The 22,014-nt window shown below is 40.5% G+C and overlaps 2 protein-coding genes and 1 pseudogene across 2 annotated transcripts; all 3 read right to left on the bottom strand.

Moving 5' to 3' along the window:
• Positions 1–7,565: 7,565 nt before the first annotated feature.
• On the bottom strand, positions 7,566–8,950 carry LOC138881037 (uncharacterized). The gene is made up of 2 exons (XM_070161237.1): positions 8,159–8,950; positions 7,566–7,910 (listed from the first exon to the last, which is right to left on the bottom strand). Exons 1-2 carry the CDS (start codon positions 8,948–8,950, stop codon positions 7,566–7,568), a joined length of 1,137 nt encoding a protein of 378 aa, XP_070017338.1.
• Positions 8,951–15,858: 6,908 nt separating this feature from the next.
• Positions 15,859–18,315, bottom strand: LOC104234848 (protein YIP4a-like; annotated as a pseudogene).
• Positions 18,316–19,524: 1,209 nt separating this feature from the next.
• Positions 19,525–20,942, bottom strand: LOC138881036 (uncharacterized). The gene is made up of 3 exons (XM_070161236.1): positions 20,867–20,942; positions 20,279–20,728; positions 19,525–20,141 (listed from the first exon to the last, which is right to left on the bottom strand). The coding sequence occupies exons 1-3, from the start codon at positions 20,940–20,942 to the stop codon at positions 19,525–19,527; spliced, it is 1,143 nt and encodes a 380-aa protein (XP_070017337.1).
• Positions 20,943–22,014: the final 1,072 nt, after the last annotated feature.

The following is a 22,014-nucleotide window of genomic DNA, read 5'->3' as shown; positions in this document are numbered from 1 at the left end:
TGTATGATCTTGCCATTCTCTGTTGATACAACTGGCCATGACACACTGCTTCCAATCTTTTCTCATCGATCAAACTCAATTGTTCCAAGTGGGTTTTGACCCACTCATCATCATCGATCTCAACCTCCGCGACAATTCGAAGTGACGGAATTTCCACTTCTACGGGTATTACTGCTTCAGTTCCATACACTAACAAATATGGAGTCGCCCCTACTGAAGTACGGACAATAGTGCGATAACCCAGCAATGCAAATGACAACTTTTCATGCCATTGCCTAGAACGCTCCACCATTTTTCGAAGTATCTTCTTTATGTTGTTGTTGGCTGCCTCGACTGCTCCATTCGCCATGGGGAGATATGGGGTGGAATTGCGATGTGTAATCTTAAACTGTTGACATACCTCTTTCATCAAATGACTGTTGAGATTAGCACCGTTATCTGTGATGATTACCTTCGGTATCCCGAATCGGCAAATGATATTTGCATGCACAAAATCTACCACCACCTTCTTGGTTACAGACTTGAATGCTTTAGCCTCAACCCACTCGGTAAAATAATCTATGGCCACTAGAATGAACCTGTGCGCATTCGATGTTGATGGCTCAATTGGCCCAATGACATCCATGCCCCACGCAACAAAAGGCCACGGTGCAGACATCGTGTGTAATTCAGATGGTGGAGAATGAATCAAATCTCCATGCACTTGGCACTGATGACATTTACGCACAAACTGATACAATCCCGCTTCATAATGAGCCAATAATATCCTGCCCGGAGAATATTCTTTGCAAGCACATACCCACTCATGTGTGGTTTACAAACTCTAGAATGTACTTCAGTCATAATAGTTGTGGCATGCTTAGCATCTATGCATCTCAGCAATCCAAGATCTAGAGTTCTTTTGTACAACACTCCTCCACTGAAGAAAAATCCACTTGCCAACCGTTGAATTGTTCTCTTCTGATCACCTGTGGCTTGTGCTGGATACACCCCCATCCTGATATATTCCTTGATATCATGAAACCAAGGCTCACTATCAAGTTCTTCTTCCACCACGTTGCAATAAGCATGCTGATCGTGGACCTGAATATGCCAAGGGTCCACATAAGCCTTATCTGGATGATGTAACATTGATGCCAGAGTAGCCAAAGCATCGGCGACCTCATTATGAATCCTCGGAATATGCCTGAACTCTATTGATTGAAACCGTTGACAAAGATCATGCAAACATTGTCGGTACGGTATGAGTTTTAAATCTCGTGTTTCCCATTCTCCCTGAATCTAGTACACCAGAAGGTCCGAGTCACCCAAGACTAACACTTCCTGGACACCCATATCCACAGCCATCCTCAAACACAAAATGTATGCCTCGTACTTAGCCATGTTGTTAGTACAGTAGAACCGAAGCTGAGCCGTAACAGGGTAATGATGCCCTGCTTCAGAAACAAGTATCACTCCTATCCCAACACCTTTCATGTTAGCAGCCCCATTAAAGAAAAGTTTCCATCCTGGCCTTTCCAACTCATCAATGTGCATTACCTCTTCATCAAGGAAATAAGTCTTCAAAGGTTCTTATTCTTCATCCACGGGATTCTTAGCCAGATGGTCGGCCAATGCTTGTGCTTTTATCACAATCCGAGTCATGTAGACAATGTCAAATTCTATGAGCAAGATCATCCACTTTGAGATCCTTCACGTGGGCATAGGTGTATGGAATATATACTTCAACAGATCCAATCGAGAGTTGAGGTAAGTATTATAAGATGACAAATAGTGTTTCAATTTCTGGGCTACCCAAGTTAGGGTGCAACATGTCCTCTAAAGATGAGTGTACTTAACCTCATAAGATGTGAACTTCTTGCTGAGATAATATATGTACTGCTCCTTCCTGCCAGTGATGTCATGCTATCCCAACAAACATTCAAATGAATTGTCCAAGACCATCGAATATAGAATCAAAGGTCTCCCTGGTTCCGGCGGGACCAACACAGGTGGTTTTGATAAGTACCCTTTTATCTTATCAAATGCTTCCTGACATTCATCTGTCCACTTTACCTCAGCATCTTTCTTTAATAGTCTAAAAATAGGCTCACAAGTTGTCGTGGGCTGAGCAATAAACCGGTTGATGTAATTCAATCTCCTTAACAGACTTATCACCTCAGTCTTGTTCTTTGGAGGTGACAACTCCTCGATAGCTTTGATCTTTGACGGGTCTAACTCAATACCTTGGCGGCTGACTATGAACCCCAACAACTTTCCAGATGGGACACCGAATGCGCATTTTGCAGGGTTGAGCTTGAGATTGTACCTGCGAAGCCTTTGGAATAACTTTCTCAGATCTCTGACATGGTCAGCCAGCTTTTTGGGCTTTACAATCACATTATGTACATAAACCTCAATATCCCTATGTATCATGTCGTGGAATATGGTCGTCATTGCCATCATGTAGGTTGCCCCAGCATTTTCAAACCAAATGGCATGACCCGATAACAGTACGTTCCCCATGGCATGATGAATGCTATCTTTTCTGCGTCCTCCTCATCCATTACGATCTGGTGGTAACCCGCATAACAATCCACAAAAGAACCAATTTCATGTTTGGGACAATTATCGATCAATATATGGATGTTCGACAATGGGAAGTTATCCTTGGGACTTGCCTTGTTGAGATCTCGATAATCAACACACACCCTGGTCTTACCATCCTTCTTTGGCACAGGCACAACATTGGCTAACCAGGTGGGATACCGGGTGACCCGAATGACTTTGGCCTCAAACTGTTTAGTGACCTCTTCCTTAATTTTCACACTCATATCAGTTTTAAATTTCCTCAGCTTCTGCTTGACAGGGGGAATGCCGAATTAGTGGGCAATTTGTGAACCACCAAGCCAGTACTTAGACCTGGCATGTCGTCATAGGACCATGCAAAAACATCTTTATACTCGAACAGTGTTTTAATTAGCTCATCTCTGAGTTGTGGTTCAAGATAGACACTTATTTTAGTTTCCCGGACATTATCTTAGTCCCCTAAATTGATTGCTTCTGTATCACTCAGGTTAGGCTTGGGTTTTTCTTCAAAATGGCTTAATTGTATACTATTCTCTTCGAAGGCTTCATCCTCGTCATATTCCGATTCAACATCACACTCTATTTCTTGAATTACTATTTCAGAATTAGATTGGCTTTCAAGACTGGGCCGGAGATTCCGCATGCATGTCATATCATTGAAGCCAGCATAAAAAGAACTGTACAAAGAAGAAAAGAAAAACAAAAATAAAACTATCAGGAAGGGAGAAAAAGGGAAATTGCATTTCATTGAAATTAGAGATAATAGGGCTTATACATCCAAATGGACGGAACATAGAATCTAAACTACAACCCTGGGATAATCCAGATAAACTGAAAGAAAATCAAAGCAAACTACCAAAACTCCTTCCTGGTGGGGAGAGGAGTAGCTTCCTAATTGTTAATCTTTGCACTGGGCCCAACAAATTGCACATCCGCCTTGCTAGAACCCTCTCCAGCTTCCACCGTGTTCACTCGTCGAATATCCTCTCGAACGTTTCCATTAGATATCCATCCATATCAACCATCGAACTGGGAAACATCGTCACTGGGCGCTTTCTGGTACCAGGCCTGACAAATGATCTGGAAAGACGCGGGACTGGCTTTGGAAGGGCCTGTGCTCTCTATTTCATTTTTCTGGGTCTTCTCACATCTGTGATTCTGGGATTGAACCCAAGACCAAATGTATCCAAGTTTTTAGGAAGAGAAACCGGATGTATGATACCTTGCAGAGATGCACCCAAATCCTTGCCCGGCACAAAACCATTTTTCAACATTTCAACTGCTACCATGACTGATGCGGCAGCTACCCTTGGAGTTGGCATGCACTTCCCTTCTGGAATTTTATCTACCGATACCATGTCAAAAACCTGATAAACCCATGGTCCCTTATCGTCTTCAACCTCTATGAGCGGAACAATAGCATCACTGGGAACACACAAATTATTTTCGTCGTGCACAATAATTTCCTGTTGGTCCCATTCAAACTTGACCATTTGATGCAGAGTAGACAGGACCGCTTTGGCAACATGAATCCAGGGTCGTCCTAACAGCAGATTGTAAGAAACAGCCACATCGAGCACCTGGAATTTCATAGTAAATTCAACTAGCCCTATTGTAAGCTCGAGCACTATGTCCCCGACTGAATCTTTCCCTCAAACGTCAAATCACCGAACACAGATACTATTCTTGCGAATTCTTTAATCATCCACCTTCAACTTGTTCAGGGTGGAAAGAGGGCAAATATTTGCACTGGAACCATTGTCAACCAGTACCTGAGTAACCATGGTATCTTCATATTTCACCGTCAGATAGAGGGCTCTATTATGCTCAGTACCCTCTACGAGCAACTCATCATCATAAAAAGTGACTCTGTTTACCTCAAATATGTTATTAGCTATCTTTTCCAAGTGGTTTACTGAGATTTTGTTAGGAACGTGGGCTTCGTTCAAGATCTTCATCAAAGCCCGACGGTGCTCGTATGAATGGATCAATAATGACAATAGCGAGATCTGAGTCGCTGTCTTCCTTAACTGCTCCACAATGGAATAGTCCTACACTTTCATCTTTCTCAGAAATTTCTCTGCTTCTCCCTCGGTCACAACTTTCTTCACCAACACTGCGTTATCTTTGGAGGTCTTAGCTTTTCTCAACTCTTCGGGGGCAAAGCATCTCCCCGATCGAGTCAAACCATGGGTATCACACACTTCTTCTTTAACCTCTTTCCCCTTGTAAGTCACTGTCACTCGTTCATAATTACATGGGACTGCCCTGCTGTTGACTATCGGTAATTGAGTTACCGGTTTGATAATGACAGGATCTGTGCGGGCGCCCTTCACAATTACCACAGGCTTGTTCGTCACTCCTGGCATAACCACTTTTGCTCTTTCATGTTTTCCTGCAACGTCACTTGAGGACCCCTTCTTTACCTATACAGATGGTTCATTATTTGCCCCTTTCAACTTGATCACAGACTTCTCACTTGTTGACTTTTCGAACAGCTTGGATTCACTAGCTCGAATCATTATGACATTTTGCGAAGGCTTCTTAGGCTCCCCTCCCTTATGCACTATTTCAATCATATTTGTCTCATGATGGGCCAGCAAGGGGTTATGGTTGATATTGGGTGCCTCCGGGGCTTGGACCTCAATCTGATTAGTATCAATGAGCTCTTGAATAGTTGTTTTCAATTTCCAGCATTTCTCTGTGTCATGACCCAGTGCCCCTGAACAGTACTCACAACTCACCGAGCGGTCAAGATTTTTGGGAGGGGGATTTGGTAGTTTAGCCTCGATCAGATTCAACATACCCAACTGTCTCAATCTGTGGAATAGACTAGTATATGATTATCCCAATGGAGTGAAAGTCTTCTACTTCTACAACCTCTCATTCTTAAAGGCTTTATTTGGCCGAAAACCTGTTCCAGGGGGATTTCTATGGGCTCTTTGGGGTAGATGGGTATTTTGTGGAGTTGAGTATGGATTTTGTAGAGCTGGCACATGTCATTGTGCATGAGCAGGAGGTTGGGTATAGGTTTGTGTGTGATGGATGGAAAAATGGGGATCTGGCAGTGGGTAGTAGTGTTGTGGTGGGCTATATGGAGTGTGGGGGTAAGTTTGGTGATAGGGTCGAGGTGGGTTGTAGTAACATGGAAGGTTCCTAGATCCGACCCAAGCTCCCAACTCAATTGTCGCAACGTCCTCTTTCTTCTTTTTCCCGAGTACACCCCAGTACCATTTTGGATGGCCTGGGTGGTTGCTTTAATTGCTGAGTAGCTCATGATTTTATTAGATTTGAGTCCCTCTTCTACCATGCCTCCCATATTTACAACCTCATTAAGGGACTTTCCCACTGCTGACACCAAATGACCAAAATAAGTGGGCTCTAAGGCTTGTAAGAAATAATCAACCATCTCGCTTTCTTTCATCGGAGGGTCAACCCTCGCTGCTTGCCCCCTCCAATGGAATCTATATTCCCTGAAACTCTCACCAGGCTTTTTCTAAATCTTTGTCAATGACAGAAAGTCTGGGATAATTTCAAGATTGTACTGAAAATGACAGGCGAAGGCCTGGGCCAAATCATCCCATGTGTACCACCTACTGTGATCTTGTCTAGTATACCATTCTAATGCCGATCCACTCAGACTTTGGCTAAAATATGCCATTAGCAATTCGTCCCTTCCGCCTGCTCCTCTCATCTTGCTACAAAATCCTCTTAAGTATGCTACTGGGTTGCCATGCCCGTCGTACAGATCAAACTTATGCATCTTGAACCCTGCTGGTAACTGAACATCTGGGAACAGACATAAATTTTTATATGCCACACTTACTTGACCTTCCAGCCCCCTCATATCTCTGAATAATTGTTCTAAACTTTTGACCTTTCTGATCATTTCCTCGTGTTCGGGATTTTAGGTTGCTTCTCAGTCTCTGCCGGGAGATCAAGATGATGGGTGTAGGAATATGGTTCCTGAACCTTGAAGGTGGGTTCAGGGGGATAGTACTAGTTGTCATGAGTCTTGAATAGAGGTTCACTGGAAGATCGGTGTAATGCAGCAGGTGGAGGTGCCACAAAAATAGGTGTGATTGGTGGGGGAGGGTGCGGGACTTGTCTGGGTGGAGGAGCTTGTGATGTGTGGGAAGTGGTGCTGTGGCAGTGTTGGTAGAGGGGAAAGGCTGCAGATGAATTCACAGTGGGAGGTTCCTGGGATTGATCCAATGGTAGGATATAAGTAGTGTTGGCGGGATAAACCGGTGGCGGATGCCCCTTTGCCCAGGCTTGGTACATTTCAGCCATTTGCTGCTTTAACTTATACATCGCTTCCTTCATCGCATTAACATCCAATTCTTCCACCTCTTTTGATGGGTCAACAATACTTGCCTCCAATTCTTGGTTGGCCATGTTCAGCTTGTCTTTTGGTCGAGTGTTGTATGAGTGATTTGCCAGAATGTCAATCAACTAACCACCTGCTTGGGTTTAATGCATCAACAATATCTTTGTTAGGGATTAGGGATTTAACATATTGGTAGCCGCACATTTTGGGGAATGAATGCACCTAAGCAGTTAACCATTTCTATTATGCATTTGATCGACTGCTTGCGTCATCCCGGCTTTTCCATTTGCAACTTCCTCCCTTTTTCTATTTTTTCATTTTGGACTTTGCTTTTCTTTGTTTTCATCCTCCCATTTCCCTCTGGTTTTGCCATTGCCTCTTTCTCTTTGTTTTCTTATTCTTCTATCTTTTCCTTTCTTTTTCTCTCTTGTTTTTCCTCTCTATTTTTTTTTGGTTATGGTCGAATTCTATGGAGATTGCCTACGTATAATGACCTCGCATGAATCAGACTAAGCGTAGTTCTGGGAGATAAGTGTAAAAGTAAAATACAGACTCAAATGAAAAATCATGGATACATCAATGCTCCTAGTGCCCGCGGGACATCATTCGGTCTCGTCGCGGGCCTATATGCAAGATCCTTTTGAAGTCGGTCCAAGTCATTCATTATCTACTTAACAAATGTCATCACTGCCGCGAAGAAGGTGGTGCTAGTCATATCATCACAGACTTGGTACTTCATAACAATGTAATCGGCAATGTTTCTAATTCTCTCTCTTAAGACACCCTTTTCTTGTAACAAACGCTCGATCTGCTGGGCCCTGGCCTCCAAAGTTTGCTCGGCCACTTGATTCTGCTTCTGAAGTTGTTGCAAATCTATTTCTAATTGTGACAATGCTGTATAACAATGCTCTCTTTCAACCTTGAAGTCTTTAGCCTGTATGATCATTTTGTTTTCCGTGGCGATGACCCTTTTCTTTAATCCCGTGACCTCATTGTCGTACTTCTCTTTCAACTACTTAACCAGGCATGCTTGTTCATCTGCATTTTTAGCTAATTGCTTTCGAACCCTGGCTAGTTCACTTTCTGCCTTGTTCAAATCAAAACTATAGTCACTTATTTTCTACCTTAGGTTATTTATGTGTTTTTCATTTTTGGCACTTCGGGCGGTGTTTTTTGCCGCTATTTTCATTTTCTAGATTTTGGTTCGAAGGGCCTCATTTGCTTTGGCTAGCCTTTTCTTTTCAATAGAGTCTATTGTACTCTTGAACAAGGAGTACATTTTGGTTGAATCAGCGAAGAGTCGCTTGCATCAACGGACTCAAGAAACAAGCTTCCCTTAGGAGAATTCACCAAGATATTGATGATCATTTTTCCATTTCTCGCTGTCCACTTATCCATCATAATGGAACAACCAAACTTGTTCCACTCTACTTTGTGCTCCTCCACGATTTTGTTCACCTCTGCCACCTCCTTTTTTAGATATGGCCCACTAACTTCATAATAAGTTGAAGACTTCATTCCTGGGCCATATTGGCCTACGGCCTCAATAAAAGCAGCAAAAGTGTCAGTATAATTAACACAATTAAAAGGAAGTCCTACATCATACATCCACCACGCAAAAAAGGTAACTGCACTGTCCCTCAAAATCGCTTTGGCATTAACTTCAGGATTACCACTTTTTCCTCCCTTATCTCCAGATTTTTGCAGGAAGTAACAATCCATAGGACCTTTGGTCTTGCCAGTAGATCCACAACATGAAGACATTGGTGGAAGCATCCTTCCCCGCTTTTGTGATTTTGGTGGAAGCGACGAAGCATCGTCACCTTCTTCTGTTTCATCATCATCATCATCAAGATTATAAAGTTCTTGTTCATGCATCATTTGAGTCTTTAACTCTTTCTTTTTTTGAAGGTATGCTTTCAATTCTTCCTTCACATGCCCCAGAACTTTAGGACAAGATGCGACATTTGGATCACCACCGATTAGATGCGCTTTTTGACGATAGATTCCTCCATTTGTAATCTTATCACAAAAAAGACATCTAATGGCCATCTTGTTGGTCTCGCTAACTCTTCCCGAGTAAGCCTAAGACGGGTCTTTCCTATCTTCTTTTGGCACCATTAAAATATCAACTGCATAACACATAAGAAAGACCATAAGAACTAAGAATAAAAAAATATATAATTTGGCAGAAATTGGGTAGAATCTGGGCAGAATTTGGGAAGAAACGGGGTAGAATTTTTCTGAAAAAAAAATTCGCCAGCATTTCAGCGCTTTTTGGATGTTTAGAAAGAAGAAGAGGAATGAAAGTAAAAACATACCTGTTGAAACTTGAAAGCTGTTGTTGACTTGTTGTAATATTGAAGAAGAAGAACCCTAGTTTGCTTGAACAAATTGTTGCTTCATGTGAGGAAGAAATCGCTGGTTTTTTAGGAAGAAATAGTTGGTTTATCACCCTAGGTTGCTGCTGAAGAATGACTAAAATAGAAGACTCACTCGATTTGGGTCTTTTAATTGAAAAAGATTCGTTTGGGCTTTTATTTCCAGAAGCACTCGCTTCTTCCGCTTCCTACCACTTCACCGCTTCTCGCTTTTTTGGCAGAAGCGGTCGCTTTTTACCACCTGAGCCACTTTTAGTTAGGGTAAAAACCTACCCGGCGCTCCGCTTCTCTTCTCACTTAACGCGAGGAAGCGGTCGTTATTTTGAACATTGTGGAGACGCAAAGCGATTGAGACATGTCTTTTACCTCTATAGCTGCAAATGATAATCTATGTCTTTAACACCATTATTTTAATAATGATGGTTTCAAACTCACCTAGTGCGTACCTCGACTATTCCAGCGTGTACCTGCTGTCTCCCACCAAGTTGGTGATGGAGACAAGCTTCTCAGAGGAGAAACAATGTAGGGAAGTTATGTTATTTTGATAAAAATGTGTGGTCATCTTAGGTGGTTCCTTTTCATATAAAGGAGTGCCCGTTTTAATAGAAAAAATTAAAATTGATGAGGACAATCTGAGATGGGTATGTGATAACTTCAAGCAAGCTTCCAGGGGTTCTTGTGATATTTCCAGCAACAGAATCTTGTTCACAGAGAATATCAAAATTACAACATATATGGTCATTTCATTCGAGTTGAAAAATGTATCGGCGAAAGGAAATCGACAATTATAATCCCGGAGAAGGATTACAACCTGGGCTGGAGTGACGTGGCAGACAAGATCCTAAGATTTTTGGGGAACCCCAACACTTCTCATCAGAAATTTACCTCGCCGGACCTATCTTATTTTCAAGCAGCAAGCGTGCAAAAATGGCGTGGTTTTGATTCTCAGAACAACCCAGAAGACGGAAACAGGAAGATTTTATCCAGCTGCCTAGTCGGAGCTTTCAATGACTCCTTTTGTTCTGATCCTCAACCTGAAGCGCTTCAGACATGGTTCTCTAGTCGATGGAAAGTGATGGCTGGTATGCGAGTTAAGCCTCTAACTCACAATCTCTTTCTTTTCGAGCTTTCCTCGAGGCAAGAGGCTAAAAGGGTCAAGTTCGGCGATTGGTTCTGGAATGGGAGAAGACTTTCCCTAAACTGGAAGTCTCCGACCATGGGTACAAAAATCTTTGAGAATATTCTCGGTCAAAAATGGGTAAGGGCTTTTGGGATTCCATTGCATGGGTGGTCTGAAAAAATATTAAAGTTCATATGCAATTGTTGTGGTGGTTACATAGATATAGATGTAGACACCAAGAATAGAAACAACCTCCTGTGGGCTCGTATTTGTATCAAGGACTCAGACCAAGATCCTCCAAGTAAAATTGACCTGGTTGTAGAAGATTTGGTCTTTGTTATCTCCATTATTCCAGATGGCCACTGCAGTATCGCTGCTGCCGGAACTAGCTCTCAATCACTTTCTATTGACCTTTGGTCTAAGGAGATGGCTGCATCGACGCCCACACCTGCTATTTTAAAATTTGAATCTCAATCTAGGCATGGTCTAACAAAAAAGCTGGCCAACTCAAAGGTTAACAAGTCAGTTAACTTTACTAACCCTCTGGTGATGGACCATAAATACTGCAATAACTATAAGCAAGGTAAGAGGGCCAAGGTTATTTCAAAAGGGAAATAAATAATGAAATGGAGAGCTAAATATTTTGGGTCAGTCCAATCACTCTTTAATTCTGGAAGCCCACCAATGATTTTGCAAAGGGAGCCCAACCTTACCCCCTCAAATCAGATGGCCACTGCTTCTATCTCCAATTTTGGGTACGGTGACTACGATGACAGAGAAGAAGATGCTGATGATGAAGCTGATCCAAGTCAAAACCTTTCACTCCTCTCTCTACCATCGAATTTCCCCAACTTCTCCATGGTAAGACTCCAAGATCCTGATATCTCTTCTCCTTTTGGCAGCGAAACTATGTCCCTACCATGGCATGAACCGTTAGGGAAATAAACTATCACCACACCAATGATTATCGAAACCTCCCACTGGACCAAGGTAGCGATGACTAATGCATGCAAGGCTTTTGGAATTAATTCATCTGGTTTTGAGCATGAAATCTTTGATATGATCCTTCGAATGGAGAAAAAGAGGCAACTTCAGAAGCTCATGCAAGGGCTGAAGGGGACCGTAGAGAAGAGATTAAAGAACAAAGGGGAAAAAGAAACAAAGAAGCTGGAGTGTTCAATTACATATAAAAATGGTGAAGGTTAAGTTAGGGGCAGGTACCACAAAGCCTTTTCCGAATGAAGGCTAAAATCATCAGCTGGAACAATAGGGGGCTCAATGACATGGGCAAAAGAGACACAATAAAGTCACTAGTTAAGAGTGAAGTCCAGACATTCTTTGCTTACAAGAAACCAAGACAGATAATTGTTCAGTGGATATTGTTAGACAGATTTGGGGGTCAAGATGGGTCGGCTGAACTGCATTGAAAGCTATAGGCAACAGAGGAGGTGTTATCATCTTGTGGGATAAAAGACATTGGAATTGCATCGAGTATAAGCAAGGTCAATTCTCTATCTCTTCTATGCTACAGGGGGTTCGTGTTAATTTCAGATTTTGCTTTACTGGTGTTTACGGTCCTCACTCTAATTGGGAAAGGATTGAAATTTAGGATGAATTGGCTTCTGTGAGAGGATTGTGGAATGAAAGTTGAGTGATTGGGGGGATTTCAATGAATATCGTTTTGAGAATGAAAGATTTAACTGCACTCGAAGATCAAGGGCTATCAAGGGCTATGAGGATGTTCTCTGAATTTATTCAAGGCATGGGCTTGGTAGACCTTCCACTCCAAGGGGCTTATTACACATGGGCTAGAGGTAAAAATTCCTTGCAAACCTCAAGAATCGATAAGTTCTTGATTTCTTCATAATGGAATGATTTTTTTGTCTCTGTTCAACATCAAGCTCTTCCCAAAGTGGTTTCAGAAAACAGACCTATTGCATTGGTGTGGGGGGCCTGTACTAATGAACCTTCTTACTTAAAATTTGAGAACATGTGGCTGCAACAGGAAGGGTTTGGTGTTATGATCAAACAATGGTGGCAAGGTTATCTGGTGAATGGATCCTCCGACTTTATTCTTTCTCAAAAGTTGAAGCTACTCAAGAAAGATCTAGTAATCTAGAACAAGGAAGTATTTAGTAGAGTTAGTACTAGAACTAACATAGCACTTGGAGAACTATTACTAATAGAGCATGCTACAGAAAAAAGGCTGAAGACTCAAGCTGAATCCAATAAAATTTTGCAGTTAAAGTTGGAATTGCAGCAACTAGCCAGATCTGAAGAGACATCATGGAGACAAGTCAATATGCTTGTGGTATAAGGAGAGGGACAAAAACACTAAATATTTCCAAAAGTTAGCCGATTCCAACAGGAGATATAATTGTATTGACATAATCCAGGTGGGAAAGATATTATTGAAGACAATGAGCAAATTAAAAGTGTGATTTTGGGGTTCTATCAGGACATTTACTCCGAGAATGAAGATTGGAGACCAAACGCTACTTTCGAAGGCTTGGGCTATCTAAATAATGAGGCGATGGAGGTATTGGAAGATGCTTTGGATGAGGAAGAAGTTTTGAATGCCATCAAGTCTTCTTCCCCTGATAAAAGTCTCGGTCCAGATGGTTTTACAATGGCATTTTATCAAAATTGTTGGGAAACTATCAAACAGGAGTTCATGGGAACCTTCAACCATTTTCACAGTCATTGTCATATGGTAAAATCCTTTAGTGCTTCTTTCATTGCCCTCATTCCTTAAAAGAAAGGAGCTCTCAAAATTAATGATTTCAGGCCTATCAGTCTCACTGGCAGTATGTACAAGATAGTGGCCAAGGTACTTACTAAAAGACTAAAAAAGGTTATTGGGAAGCTGGTCTCCGACTATCAGAATGCTTTCATCAAAGGTAGACAAATAACAGATGTTGCTCTTATTTCTAATGAAGCCTTAGATTGGAGGCTAAAAAGTGGTGAACTTGGGTTGATATTCAAGCTTGATATAAAGAAGTCATTTGACAAAATCAACTGGAAATATATCATCTCCATTCTAAATCAGATGGGATTTGGTGCTAAATGGATCAAATGGATTGAATATTGCTTCTCCACAGTCAAATATTCTGTTTTGGTAAATAGAAGCCCGATTGTTTTTTTTCCTCCCAAGAGAGGAAATAGCCAAGGGGATTCTTTATTCCCCTTCCTCTTTATTCTAGCTATGGAGGGACTCAATAACATGATAAACAAGGCCAAACAACTACACTGGTTAGATGGCTTTGGGGTTGGCAATAGATCTTGTCATTCAGTCTCAGTTTCATATTTGATGTTTGCTGATGATACTCTAATTTTTTGTGGTGCTAAGAAGACTCAAGTTCATTATCTTAGTCTCACTTTGATGATTTTTGAAGCACTATCAGGGCTACATGTTAACATGTATAAAATCATCATATATCCTATTAAAGTAGTTCTCGGTTTAGAGGATTTGGCTGAAATTATGTGTTGTAATATAGGGTCCTTCCCGACAACTTACCTAGTCCTTCCTCTGGCTGCTAGACAGAAATCTACTGTAAATGGAATCATTGAAAATTTTGAGAAGAGATTAGCTTCCTGGCAGTAGCAACATCTCTCCCTAGGTGGCAAAATAACCCTTATTAACAGTGTTTTGAATAACATACCTACTTACTTTATGTCCCTATTCAAACTTCCAGCTAGTGTTCAGAAATAGCTTGACAAACTGAGATGTTCATTCCTATGGGAGGGCAATAGTAAAGAACATAAATTTTACCATGTGAAGTGGGCTAAGGTAATTCTTTCTAAGTCACTTGGGGGACTAGGGATCAAGGATTTGGCTTTACACAACAAAAGTATGCTTATGAAATGGCACGAGAGGTATAATAAAGAAGAAATGGCTTTATGGAAGGAGGTAGTCCAAGCCAAATATGGTTGTGACAGCCACTGGTGCTCTAGTTTTGCTAATATTCCTCATGGTTGAGGGCTATGGAAGAGCAACAGGTCATTGTGAGATTCTTTCTCTCTTAATACATCACTCCAGTTAAGCAATGGTGAACGTATCCTATTCTGGAAGGACTTATGGATAGGAACTACCACACTGAAAAATGCTTATCCAATAATGTTCTCACTTGTGTCTAACCCAGATTCTACATTTGCTCAGAATTTGGTGGAGAACTCATGGTGCCCTCACTTAAGAAGAAACCTTGGGAGATTGAGGACTTGCTGGCTCTTCTTAGTAGTCCAAGCCAAATATGGTTGTGACAGCCACTGGGGCTCTAGTTTTGCTAATACTCCTCATGGTTGTGGGCTTTGGAAGGGCATCAGGTCATTATGCGATTATTTCTCTCTTAATACATCACTCCAGTTAAGCAATGGTAAACGTATCCTATTCTGGAAGTACTTATGGATAGGAACTACCATACTAAAAAATGTTTATCCAAGAATGTTCTCGCTTGTGTCTAACCCAGATTCTACATTTGCTCAGAATTGGGTGGAGAACTCATGGTGCCCTCATTTAAGAAGAAACCTGAATGATTTGGAGATTGAGGAATTGTTGGCTCTTCTTGGTAGTCTCCAAAGTGCTTCAGTCAACGTTCAGATTATGGATAAACTTAAATGGGGCAACAAGAGGGGAGGTTCTTTTTCAGTCAAAGAAAGTTATTTTAATCTGATCTCTAATAAAGTATTGATTGCTCGATGCCCGTGGAAACTTATATGGAAGATGAAGCTCCCTTCAAAGATCAGTGCTTTCTGCTGGAATGCTCTACATTGCGCTTTCCTAACTCAAGACAACCTCATCAGAAGGAATTTCCAATTAGCTAACAGATGTCACATATGTCTCTGCAACTATGAATCGATCAATCACCTATTTCTACATTGTTCAGTTGCGACTGACCTATGGTCTATGTTCCTCTCACTTTTTGGACTGCATTGGACTATTCCATGTAGTGTTAGGGAAACTTTTGTGTGTTGGAGCTACTGGGAAGTTGACAAATCCATCAAGAAAATTTGGTCTATGGTTCCTGCTTCTATTTTGTGATGCTTATGGACTAAGAGGAATCAAAGATGCTTTGATGGCATTTAAACTGCCAGATGTCAACTTAAGGCTAGATGTTTAGTTTTTCTTCTTAGTTGGGTTACCATACCTCTGTATATAATCCTGACCTCTTTTTGGAAATTATCAGCTCCATAATCCTCTGATTGTTTTTGTCTATATTATGAGCTGATACTTCTCCTATTTTATAATTTTGCATCCTTTGGATGCTTTTGTTATTAATATACCACTTACTTCATCAAAAATGTGTGGTTAACAGTTTGATGTTTGATAAACAAACATATGTCAAAGGTTCATTTCAAGTTGCCTATGGGCAGTGTGCTTGTGCATACTTGTGCAGGCAGCTCATGACCGGAAAATGACTCTATCTATAAATTTCTTTAGCTTATTAAGTAGGAGTAAGCCTTCAGATCGTCTTATTTCGCTTATCTTCAACATGGCTAGTAAAATTAACTCTCACGAATTTCTATAGAAGATTACACCAGAAGATCACAACTTCATCAAAAAGAGAAAAGGCATCACAAATTTCTCCTATTCATTGGAAAATTTTTTGCACCTGCCAGAACCCTTTTGTTTGGTGGTACGAAAAGTTTTGTGACTGATGCTTTAGATCTATGTAAGTTTTGATCGACCTGTTTGTGGATAGATTATACTTTTATTTTGTTCTTCTGATACTTGTACTCTTCAAAGCATTATCTTTTTATTCCTCTAGACTCTAATTTGAGCGTATAGGTACGCTCTTTGGTGACATAGTAAATTAGAATTGGTCAAATTATATACCTCAAAACTACAGGAACATACCCACAAAATCACGAAAATGAAATTCATCTAAAACCCATTGAACTTGTAATAACAATGCAAAAGGGCTGAGGTAGTACCAACTCACCTAAACCTATTTGCTTTTTTTACCAAAATATAGTGACTATACTTACAGAATTTACATAATAGAGTACCTTCTAGCACAACACACATATAAAATTGGACATAACTAGTGATTTAAATTTTAAATCGGAGTCTTCGTATAGAAAGGGAAAGCTACCAAATGGATTAACAGTGATTGTTCATAAAATTGGCAACGTAGGTGAGTTACCTTCTTAACGGAGGCGGACCAGGACAAAGTGAGACCAAGGAAGACAATGAAGTAGAAAGGTCTCCAAGGAAGACAATGAAGTAGAAAGGTCTCTAGAGATCCCAAACCGGAAACACTTTCTCTGGATCTTCTCTATATGGACTATGGAAGAGCACAAGCTTCAAATCGCTAATATTTGTGGGCAAATCTCTTTTGACTATGTCCCAGATGGACTCCGTAAGCGTATTGGAGGAGATCCCAATCCCATAGCAGCTATACTCAATTGTCCTGATGATGAAGGCAGCGGAGGCGGGATGGGAATGGAAGGGACACGTGTTGAAACCCATTTCTAATTGGCGCTATTGAGACATGTGTCTTACCTCTAGAGCTTAAAATGTCAATCAAGGTCTTTAACGCCAATTTTATTTTTTAATAACAGTGGTTTCCAAGCCAACTTGTATGCACCTCGACTATTCCACTTATTACTAATTATCTCCTACCAAGTTGGTAATGGATGTAGGCTTCTTGGAGGAGAAACGGTGTAGGGATGTTATGTTAAACGTTACACTTGTGGCTAATAGTTTGATGTTTGATAATAAAACATATGTCAAATATTCATTTCAGGTTATCGATGGGAAGTGTACTTGTGCAGACAACTCTTGCGCAAGAAAAGACTCCGCCTAAGAATTTCTTCAACTTATTAAACAAAAGTAACCCTAAGGCGGATAACACACTAGCATGTTATGCCTAGAATATCTGTTTTTCTTTTCTTTTTTTGCCGAGATCCTCTTTTTTGGCTTCTCTGCGACATGGCTAATAATTCATTCTGCACCTGCTTTTGAAAGAAATGCTAAAACCCTTATGATTGGTAGCATGAAAAGTTTTGTGATTGATGGTTTAGATCTATGTAAGTGTTGATCGAGCCGTTTGCGGATAGATCACTTTGTATTTTATTCCCCTGGCACGCGCAATCTTTAAAGCTTTAATTTTTAATTCCCCCGTACACGAGTCTATTGATCTAATTTGAGCATGCAGGACTCCCTTGATCTAAAACATGCCTATTATCTAATCACAACTACTAGGACTGAAGTAGTACGAATTAAAATGAACCTATTGTTATTTTCTTTATCAAAATATAGGGAGTATATTAGAAAGCTTACACATATCAGTACCTTCTCAGACAAAACACATGTAAAATTGGGCATAACTAGGGATTTAAATCGGAGCCTTCATATAGTAAGGGAAAATTACCAAATGGATTAACAGTGATTGTTCATAACAATGGCAATGTAGATGTGTTACCTTTTTAACAGAAGCAGACCAGGACAAGGTGAGACCAAGGAAGACAATGAAGAAGAAAGGACCCTAGAGATTCCAATCCCGAAGCGCTTTCTCCGGATCTTCTATATACGGATTAGGGAAAACTACCAACTTCAAATTGCTAACAATTCTGGAGAGATCTCTTTTGACAGTGTCCCAAACAGGCTCCGTAAGCATATTGGGCGGAGATCTGAATAACATAGCAGCTATACTGGACTGTCCAGTTGATGAAGGCAGCGGAGGAGGAGCGGGAATGGAAGGGACGTGTGTCGTCTTCTGATTGGCGGTAGGGGGAGGTAGAGGGCGGAGATTGGAAGGCATGAAAGGAGAAGAAGAAATAGGGATGGAAGCATGAGGAGGATAAGGATGGCGAGCTAGAAGGACAATAGAAGGATGGGAATAGAGGAGGTTTTTGATTTCATCAATGTTCGATTGGGATGTCGAGTTAAGAGGTATTGTGTCTCCTTGTGACATTTTTTTGTCAGATTTGCAGATTCTTAGAGGAAAAATGCAACAGATTCAGCCAGTCGAGTGGAGAATGGGGCAAAAGTGTGATCGGAGAGGGGGGAAGGCGGGGTTGGGTGATCGGATATGGGGAGAAGTTCTGATTGTCTAACTGTAGGAAATGGGTAGTTGTACTGTAGGAGGAATTTTCAGTTATTGCAGAAAAATATGTGCATTGCATGTATTGTACAATGTGGTTTGTGAGTAGTTTCATTTGGGAAGAAATGGCTTTGGTATTGAGAAAGGTACGAATTTCTTATGCATATAAGTTCCTTTTCTTTTTTAGCTTCTCTGGACACTTAGGGGTCGTTTGGTAGGGTGTATAAGAATAGTGTGGAATATTGTGTATTAGTAATGCAAGCATTAGTTATGCAAATATTAATTCTTATCTATTGTTTGGTGTGGTGTATTAAAATTATTAAGCATTTCGTAATTTTAAAAAAAATAGTTGCTTACAAAAATGTCCTTCATATTCTCTAGCTTTAAGGGACTTTAAGGACAATTTTGTCTTTAACCATGCTAATGCATGCATTAAAGCCTTGGTATTACTAATGCCATGGTTTTCTATGCATTACTTATGCATAAGATAATGCCAAGTATGATGTATAACTAATACAAGTATTAGTTATACACAAGTTGAAAAAAGGTACCAAACAAGGTATTAGTAATGCATAGAGCTAATGCTTGCATTATTTTTTCTAATACCTCCTACCAAACGACCTCTTAAAATATTAGATCCCTCAAAATGAGTTGGCTTGGACCATCACATCGCAACATACTTTGACAAGAGATTTTAGGAATCTTTATGAAGGAAATTAAAGTTGTTATTACAATTCTCACAATACTATTCCACTTTGTAGGGAATCTTTTCCCTTTGAAACCCAGTCCCCTGGCTATTTCCCCGCTGTTGGTTTACATGGCAGTGATGGCATTAGAGAACTAGGTCCACTTAAGCAATTTTTCAAGGTCACTCTTTACCTTCCCTAGTTCTTCCTGAAGCTTTTTATTTTTCTCAAGCTTAGCACACAGACTGGTCTTCACCAAATTCAACTCATTTTCAAGCTTAATATGTGACTCACTTACAACTTCCTTACCATTTTAAATTCCTCAATTGTTTCTTTCAAGTCTACTACCACCACTACTAGGTCGTCTCTTTCTCGCTCAATGACATCAACTCTCTCAACGAGGGTTTTTTTCTCTACTTGCACTCTCAAAGGTTTCTTTTAAGTCCACCACAACAACCATTAGATCATCTCTTTCATGTTCTATACTGGCAATTTTCTCTTCTAAGGAATTCTTTTCTTTTTTCTGGTTCTTTATCGTTTCTTTCAAATCGACTACAATGACTACTAAGTCATCTCTAGTTTGTTCAGGTTTTCCTTGTTCCATAATTAATGTATCTTTATCAGTGATAAGACTATGGTATGCATTAATTAGCACATTTTCTAATGACATGAGCTTTTTAGGAGAGTAAGATTTCAGATTTCTCCGGACATCTAGAAAATTTACCTTATCGCCGTTGTCATCTTCATCGTCATTAGATTGAGCCATTAAAGCAAATATTGAATAATACTCAGTTGTTTCATTTTCCACTACCATCATTGAACTACCATCATAGTCATTTTCTTCTTCAGATTCGCTGGAGGAGTCTCCCCATGCAGCAAGATCTTGCTTTGCAACATTGTCAGCATCATTCTTCCTCTTGAAGTGTTTGTCAGGAACCTTGTCCCTCTTGGCTACTTTGTCAAAGTTGTTATTGTACTGATCTTGCTTTAGAAGGGGCAATCCTTGATGAACTGTCCAGGCTTGCCATATTTATGATAGAGATCATAATTTCATGGGCTGCTGGAACTTCCCCTTTTTGGAATGCCTCTATTCCTGTGAACCATCTTCTATAATGTTCTTGTCAAGTAGGCCATGTCTCCATCTTCACCACTTGAGTCATTGTTGTTCGTGTTAAGGACCAGGTTCTTCTCCCTCTTGGGCTCTCTTCTTTCATTGTCCTTTTTCATCTTCTTCTTCTTCTTCTTCTTCTTTTTCTTATTCTTCTTCTTCTTCATTTCATAGGTTTTCAAGTTTCCAACAAGTTCATTCATGGTCAGTGTCTGCAAGTCCTTAGCCTCCATAATGGAGTTAACTTTGCTTTCCTTAGAATTGGGTAGTACACTAAAGATTTTTCTGACAAGCTTGCTTCTTAGAATACTTTCACCAATAGAGTGAAGCTCATTGATGATGGAGGTGAATCGAGTATGCATATCTTGGATGGATTCATCATCTTTCATTTTGATGAACTCATATTCAGTTGTGAGCATATCAATCTTGGATTGTTTCACATGTGTTGTTCCCTCGTGAGCTGTCTGAAGAGCCTCCCATATCTCTTTTGCTGATTAACATGATGATATCCTGTTATATTCATCAGGACCAATGCTACAAACAAGAATTTTCTTGGCACGAAAGTTCTTTTCTATGGCCTTTCTATCAGCGTCATTGAATTTCTTCCTAGTCTTGGGGATGACTATACCTGATTCGCCAAGGTTCTTTGTAGGGAGAAAGGGTCCGTCACATATAACATCCCATAGCTCAGAATCTTTAGCCATGATAAAGTCGTGCATCCTCGTTTTCCACCATCCATAGTATTGCCTTGAACCTTGGAAGTATATAAGTAGATTAGCCTTCTTCGAAGTTTGAAGGAACAATCATGAGGATCATTTCTAGGTGTTAACCTTATAGAAAGAACCCGCTATGATACCAATTAATAGAATATAAGGATCCACTAAACTCTATAGAGAACCAAGTTCTCTACCAGATTCAACAGTACACACGCACACTGCAGTAAATATAATGACAAAGGAATTTTACGTGGAAAATTCCTAGCTCAATGGGATTAAAAACCACGACCTACCCTTGTAGGATTTCAACTTCACTACTGAGCAACTTTTATACAACCTATGCAACCTAGGAATTAACCTCTTAATCCTTCACTAACCTGTAATACTCTATTACAAGCCACTTTGCAATAATTCAATTAGAAAAACTTTCCAACAAGACTAACTTTATCCAAAACACAAACACACAGGTTTAAGGTTTACAAAGGGTTTCCTATGGAATGCTTCTAAACAAGCTAGGTCGGAATTATAATTGAAAAACTATGGCAAGAGTTTACAGAGGCTTTTCTTCGTCATTATCTGCCACCAGAGCTTAGACGGGCCAGAGTTGATAGGTTCTTGACCATTCGACAGGGTAACATGAGTGTTCGGGAATACAGTCTTCAGTTTGATTCTTTGGCTTGGTATACTCCCACTATTGTATCTAAGATAGAGGATCAGGTTCATCGGTTCGTAATGGGGTTAGAGCCGCAATTGCTTAATGATTGTATGTTGGTCTCACTTCAGGCAGACATGGATATTACTTGTATTTAGGCATACACTCAGGGTGTAGAGGAGCGTAAGCAGAAGTAGAGGGTCGATCGTGAGCATAATAGGGCCTAAAATGAAAGAGCGAGGTCTTCGAGTCCTTCTGGTGAGATTCAAGTGGTCAGAGACCACAATACCCCAGGTATCCAGCCCAGCCATTGGCTAGTGCGCCCTCTCAGTTTAGCAGTAAGAGATTTGATCGTTCCATATATTCAGGGCCTGGCCAGAATTTCAGGGCCTCAAGTTCTCAATATAA

This window comes from Nicotiana sylvestris, chromosome 11 (assembly GCF_000393655.2).
Source record: "Nicotiana sylvestris chromosome 11, ASM39365v2, whole genome shotgun sequence".
Taxonomy (NCBI): domain Eukaryota; kingdom Viridiplantae; phylum Streptophyta; class Magnoliopsida; order Solanales; family Solanaceae; genus Nicotiana; species Nicotiana sylvestris.
This window is presented reverse-complemented; position numbering and strand designations above follow the sequence as displayed.

Bases quoted from the DNA above. Each gene is read 5' to 3' on its own strand.
- LOC138881037 (XM_070161237.1), bottom strand. From the start codon at position 8,950: ATGGCCATTAGATGTCTTTTTTGTGATAAGATTACAAATGGAGGAATC. The intron at 7,911-8,158 runs GTACAATAGACT...CTGGTTAAGTAG, and splicing joins AATGTACTCCTTGTTCAAGA to TTGAAAGAGAAGTACGACAA.
- LOC138881036 (XM_070161236.1), bottom strand. From the start codon at position 20,942: ATGGCTAAAGATTCTGAGCTATGGGATGTTATATGTGACGGACCCTTT. The intron at 20,729-20,866 runs GTATAGTCATCC...CATGTTAATCAG, and splicing joins AAAGAACCTTGGCGAATCAG to CAAAAGAGATATGGGAGGCT. The intron at 20,142-20,278 runs GTGAAGATGGAG...AAGCCTGGACAG, and splicing joins GAACAACAATGACTCAAGTG to TTCATCAAGGATTGCCCCTT.